General features: G+C 43.9%; 1 protein-coding gene across 1 annotated transcript in view; it reads left to right on the top strand.

Annotated features, from left to right (window-relative positions):
- Positions 1-6: 6 nt before the first annotated feature.
- arhgef5 (Rho guanine nucleotide exchange factor (GEF) 5) overlaps positions 7-6,401 on the top strand; it is a 7,325-nt gene continuing 930 nt past the window's right edge. The window contains exons 1-5 of the mRNA XM_020610839.1: positions 7-3,191; positions 3,887-3,932; positions 4,142-4,191; positions 4,875-5,245; positions 6,173-6,333. Coding sequence (XP_020466495.1) covers positions 170-3,191; positions 3,887-3,932; positions 4,142-4,191; positions 4,875-5,245; positions 6,173-6,333 — 3,650 coding nt within the window. The 5' untranslated portion in view covers positions 7-169. The remainder of the gene's footprint in view (positions 3,192-3,886; positions 3,933-4,141; positions 4,192-4,874; positions 5,246-6,172; positions 6,334-6,401) is intronic.

Here is a 6,401-nt window from a genome sequence, read left to right as displayed (position 1 = left end):
GGCAAATGAAGAGGGAAAAAACACTGGAGCAAGACATGTAGAAGATGAAAAATTGCGACAGAGGGAAGGATATCCGGAGTCTAATGCTAGATTTCAGGACAGGAGAAGAGAAGTGGGTGATTTACGGGACAAAAGAGAAAGGCAAAAAAAAGAAAAGCTGAGGCCTAACATGGCAGAGAGTGAGGGCAAGATGCCTTCCCCACGCAGGTATAGAGACAGAGAGATCTACTCAGATAGCAAGGAAAGACAAGAGGTCCAGCGGAGAGAAGGAAAGAGGGACACGAAGAGTGAAGGAGACGGTGATGAGAGAGAGTTGAGGAGGGAAAGGGTGAGGGACAAAGAGAGGGAGGATTTGATGTATAAACACAGCAGAAGTGAGGGGGACAACAAGGGCAAAAGAGCAAAGGAGAGAGATCAAGATGGACAGGGACACAGGGAGGACAAACAGAGAAACAGGGGCAGAGAAATAGAAGTGGATAGATCCAGGAAGAGGGGAGTGGAGAAAGAAAGGGGGAGATATCGAGAGGCTGACAGGAGAGCTGCTAGAGAGGCAGACAGGGGAGGGGAAACATGGAAGGAAAGTAGAGAAGACTTGAAGGATGACAGAAGTGAGGATGACAAATACAAAGAATATAAGCAGAGAAGAGACAGGGAAATAAAGGAAAGAGAGGCTGATCCTAGGTGGGATAATACAACAGGGAGAAGCAGCCGATTCTTGAATGAGACAGCTCCTAGGGTGCCACGACAGACCCTGAGCAGTGGGGAGTGGAGCAGCGACATAGACACTGAGATGAGACATAGGAGCAGACACAGTTACGAAGAGAGAGAATCAGGGAGAGAAGGTGCTACTGCAGATGAAAGAGATGTAGAACAGAGAGATCCAGAGAGAACTGCTGAAAGAAGTCAAAGGGCGCAAAAGAGAAGCGAGAGACAAGAGAGAGATACAGGAGAAACGACAGGCAGCTTGTCAGCACAAAGGAGGATGTGGTTAGAACCACAGAGGGGCAAGAATAGTAAAGAAGAATTTGTAAACAGAGAGATACACACAAGGGGGAAAGAGAGGAAGAGAGAAGAAGAGACAGGCATAGAGTCACAGGGCCAGTGGGAAAGAGAGGGGCGGCGAGTAAAAGAGGAACCAAATGAGACGTATTCAGACCAAAGCAGTTACAGAGGAAAACATGGAGGGAGAAACGAGTACAGGAGAGATGTTGAAGAGAAGACAGAGGGTGTAAGTGTAGATGGAGAGGAGGTGGGGGAGGTCTGGAGAGAGACAGATAATGGAGGGAAGGAACAGCTGTCTGACAATGATGAAGGGATAGAGGGGAGCCAGCAAAGGGATGCAGAGGGAGAGAATGTGACAGATAACATAGAGGATGGTGACAGAGAGGAAGAGGGTGGGACTGGTTATTTTCGCTTCGAGAGCGAAGGAGGAAGCGAGACAGGGTGGAAGCACGACAAAGACAGAATGCTGTCAGGAGAGGATGACTTTTTGACTTTGTCCAGTGGCGGAGATGAGGACGATGAAGATGAGAAGTTTGAGGACTGTCAGGAGTTCTGGGAAGGAGGACTTGCCTATGACGATGCCTCACCTGTTGGCTTCAGTGGGTGTGAGGGAGGCAAAGAGTGGGATAAAGACTTGACAACGGAGAAGGAGGAGACCGTTGATAAAGAGGAACCAGGCAGGGAAAAGCAGCCAAAATACGTCTTCTGTGTAATTGGGCAAACTTTGCCTCGGTCACATCACGATGATATGTCACCGTCACAAGCTGATGAGATGGGAAGTGTGGAAAGAGACAACTCGATTTCAGAACGGTGTCATCACTACAGTGATGACACAGCACAGCAATCTCAGGATGACATGCATCCATCACTGTTTAGAAATGACGAATACCCAGCCATCAACAACCGAGAGACAGAGCTTCAAGACACAGAGACGAGGGAGGGACTGAGGAGCCAAGTGGAGCTCCCATGTGCTGAAATATTGCAGATTAGAAGAGAATCACAGACTGAAAAACTCCTCATAGAGTGGAGGGAGAAAAATAAAGAACTAGCAGATGCAGAAAGGAAGCAACCTTCTCCAGTACCCAGTAGTGCCCATATTTGTTCTGAGGTGAATTTTGAACAAATTCAATCAATTGTAGATGGGTTAAACAGTGGAGCAATAAGTCCAGAAGAAATTGAGGCCATTCGGATCCAAATGAGCACGGCATGGAGCTTGTCCGATGAGCCTAAGAGGCATTCCCAAGCCCCCCACCTTAAATGGGCCAAAAATGTGGTGTGCAAGATCCTGGGACACTCACAAGAACAGACTGTGAATAAACCTAACTCTCAGCTACAAGGAGACCAAGGGGTCAATGAGACTGAGACAGCAATCAAGAATGGCAAAGAACAGGAGGTGCTTGCACAAGGGACTAAAGAGATTCCTGTTGTTAAGCTGACAACGAATGAACACGCAGAGTCAGAGCTGGAGGAGGACGTTCCATTGGAGGTGGAGGGATTGAGAGGTATGGGGCAGAGCCAAGGTGACATGCATGCTGACCAGTTCACAACTATGCATGGTGACACACCTACACACACTCTTGCTGAGACACAGTTAGACAGAGAAGGGGTGGAGGATAACGGTATGGAGAGAGAGATTGAACCTTCTGGTCATCTTCAGTTAGAAAAGGCAGATAGAGAAATGAAAATTACTCAAGAGGGAGGTGATGGTGAGGTCATGGTATTGGAAATAGAAAAAGAAGAACACAGAGAAACGGAAATGGAGTTGTGTTTACCTGAGAGCAACATGCTGTACAAGCATAACAGCTGCCCCATTCTTAATTATGAATCAGATTCTGACCTCCCCGTCCCCTTCAGCGAGAGTAAGAAGCAGGAGGTGGAAGACGGAATGGGTGAAAGTGAAGAAGAAATGCCGGAAAAGGAGCCTGAGGAGATGGGCACCACAGAGGAGGTGGGAAAGACGAGAGTTGAAGAAGCAGTTGAGGTGGAAGGCAGAGGAGAGGTGATGGCAGAGGGAAAAATAGAAGGAGGGACTCAGATGATTGACAGTTTCCGAGATTTGGGCCCTGAGGCTCGAATGCGAAGAAGGGGAATCCGTAAAACCACAGAAAGAAGGAACGGAGAACTTTTCGAAGTGAAAGAAGAGGAAGGTGTTGCACGGGATCGAAGAACGAGAATATTCTCTCTAACAGGTAAAGAAGGAAGATGGAGGACAGCTGGTTATCTGCTCAAAACACACTCCAAAATGTTTGCAGAAAACCATGTAATTACCTCACCTCCTTTCATTTTTAATTTCTGTCTTGTTTCTCATCTGTCAGCATTGCAGATTATTCAAATCATTTAATTAGTTTGACATGTTCCACACTAGATTACCCAGAGGGGAAACAACCCTTAAATGAATGTGTATTTTTCTTCTTTGTCATCTTCTAGTCATATTCTCTCTTTCTTGTGTCATTTTGTTGTTGTATCAAACTCAGAACCCAAGATCTAAGGCAGATTTCTGATGGTAGATATTATCAGTGCTATGATCTGAAGACATTACCATTAAACTGGAAACTGCGTCACAGTAGCATGGGTGGAGATAAGCGGAGGTGGAGAAAGCAAGGGTAAACCAGAAGCATGAGCTAAAAGCTTGGGCTGATCCTGCTCTAAGGATACATAATACAAGAAGCATGAGTTTTGGAAACACACTAATCACTTCTGTGATGCTTGATGCAGCAGGGTTACTAAGTTAACTAACTGTTATTTGTTTTATTATTTATTTATTTGTTTTCATTCAGTTTGTCATTCATTCAACAGTAATTAGTAGTAAATTTGTTTGACTATATTGCACTGAGGGGTATGCAGTTGTATAACGTCTGGACGTACGAATACTTTTGTATTCCAGATGACGAGGATGATAGCAGCAGAAGCCTGGGAGGAGTGGAGCTGAGGTGAGTGAAACAATCGCATGCAATATGATAAGCTCTGTGACATTTTTAAATATTTGATTTAGTTTCCCTGGTTTTAAAAGGTTTAACTCTCAACACAATCCTATAATTGCACATTCAATACAAATGCTTCACACACACAAAAAAACATTCATAGTGACAATTAACAGTGATTAATAAAATGTTGTTTTGTCTCTTTCTGGGCAATATAGGAATGTTTTAGACACACTTCAGAGACATAAAAGGAAATCAAAGTTTTTCAGTGAGTATCTCTGCACCACTTCACTTCATTCAGGGCGTGCACCTTCCAAAGGTTTAGTTAAACTCCTCATAGAAAAATCAAGCACATCCACTTTATTAATGCCTATTTTCAAAATATGTTGTTGCATATGACCTCTTTAACATTTTAAACTGACAGTTGAACAATTTATTTTATAATCTTAAGATTGTTTACAAGAAAAGCTTGTGTAGGCAAGTGACGTGCCTTCCGATTATATCTGCTCTGACTGTGGTCGGGAAAAGTGTGACGCAGCTCAGTATTTCCCTTCAATGTGCCCGATTCATTTGTGTCAACACACTAACTGTTTATTAATGTGCAATTTACTTTTGGCTCACTCCATAAAAATGAAATTTGAAACAACCAAAAAGGGCAGTGGTTCTTTTAACCTATGATTCACTTGGATATTGCAAGAACTGGGGCAGGAGTGAGTGAGTGTGTGTGTGTGTACGTACTGTGTATGTGTGACTGTACAAGCCACAGACAGGTTTCTGCAAGCATTCGTTTCTCTTGAGAAAAAACAGCTGCTGCTGTAACTTTGCATTCTGACAAGTATGTGTCAAAGGAATGTCAAATGCAAACAACTCCTCTTGGTTAACACTGTTCCTGTCTCTATCTGTCTTTTTCCTTTGCTTTCTCTACCATATTCTCACCTCTCTTTCTCCCAGATGCTACTCAGCTCTACCAGCAGTACAATGAGGCAGCACAGAACTTTGAGATCCTGTCTCAGTCTAGGTCTGATGTCCTCCATGTGCGTGAAGGCGGTACTTCGTCACCTGCTCCCTCACCACCACCTGCCCGCAGACCTCTTCCTGCCCTGCCTCCTGTCCTGCACCCCCACTCGTTTTTCCAGACAGGGTCCATCACCAGTATCCAAAGCTTGCCTCTCCCAGAGCCCCCCAAGAGTGAGGGCAGGTCACCCTCTCCTCGCCTTTCCATCTCACTCACACAGTCGGCCACACTGTGGAGGGACCTACCGGGGGTTAGGAACAGCCATGAGCTGGAGGAGCTCACAGAGGACCAGATGCGACTACAGGAGGTAACACACCAACTAACTGCTCATTGCTTATATAACATTAAAGATTTTTGCCTTCTGATTCCTTTTAACTTCACTGAAACAGAAATGTTGTTGTCTTTGTCTTTGGAAAGTTGCTGGCACAAGATTCCAGGAGATTTCTGAGCAATTGAATGTTTGATGTTTTCTTTCACTTTTCCTGTGACTTCACTTCTGTCATCCAGCTTGTATAAAGGATTTTAATATCAATTAGACTGGAAATGTTGATTAGCGCAACTAAAATGATATGTTCCTTCAGTGTGAGGGTTTGTGGCACAACATTCCTGCATCAGTAATATTCCAGAGAATCCTCCTGTGACATCATCTTTCCTTTCCCTGCAGCTTTTCTGTGATGAATATGAAATGCATTTTTTTTTAGGTTATTATGTTTCACCCCTTACCATTTTAGTGATTCACCTCCTTGTGTTTGTTTACCACTTCCAAATAAGCAGACAGTTTTGGATTACACATCTGCAGCCTCTTTTCCTTTCCATTTGATGGTGTCTTTTGGGAAATGGCATGACTTAGATGAATCAGCTTTTTACTGTTATAACCACACATCTAACTATTAAAATCACACAGATTCAGACTTGCCACATCACAGAATAACCCTCCTATTAATCTTCATTTTATTGGTAGAGGAGTGTTTCTTGCCAGAAGCTGTGATTGCATAAATATGGTGTGTTTCTCTGGTCCTGTAGGTGTCTGCCTGTAAACCTTAACGCAGATGAATGCTGGAACAGTTTGTTGTGAAATCAAGCCCCTCTGTTAGTCACATCCTTGTCAAAGTGTCCCAATCTCTAGAGAACTGACAACTCCCTGCTTGTTAGCTATAATTTACCATCTAGTCCTCTCTTGGTCAATGTTTTAATCTTTCTCATGTATTTCTCTACTGTGCATTTTACTTTTTAGGTGAGATTTGAAGTAGTAACCTCTGAAGCTTCCTACCGCCGGAGTTTAGATATTGTTGTTGAACACTTTGTCAAGTCCAAACAGCTGGGGGCGTTACTGACCACTAAAGATAGAAACTGGCTGTTTTCCCGACTGACGGACGTTCGTGCCGTCAGCCACAGGTAAGAGAAGTTAAACATTTACCAGAGAAAGTCTTTTTTATGCATTTACATATATTTTCAGGCTATTT

Source organism: Monopterus albus, unplaced genomic scaffold (assembly GCF_001952655.1).
Source record: "Monopterus albus unplaced genomic scaffold, M_albus_1.0 scaffold107.1, whole genome shotgun sequence".
Classification (NCBI taxonomy): Eukaryota; Metazoa; Chordata; class Actinopteri; order Synbranchiformes; family Synbranchidae; genus Monopterus; species Monopterus albus.
Note: the sequence above shows the minus strand (reverse complement) of the source record. Positions and strands in the feature narration are given on the sequence as shown.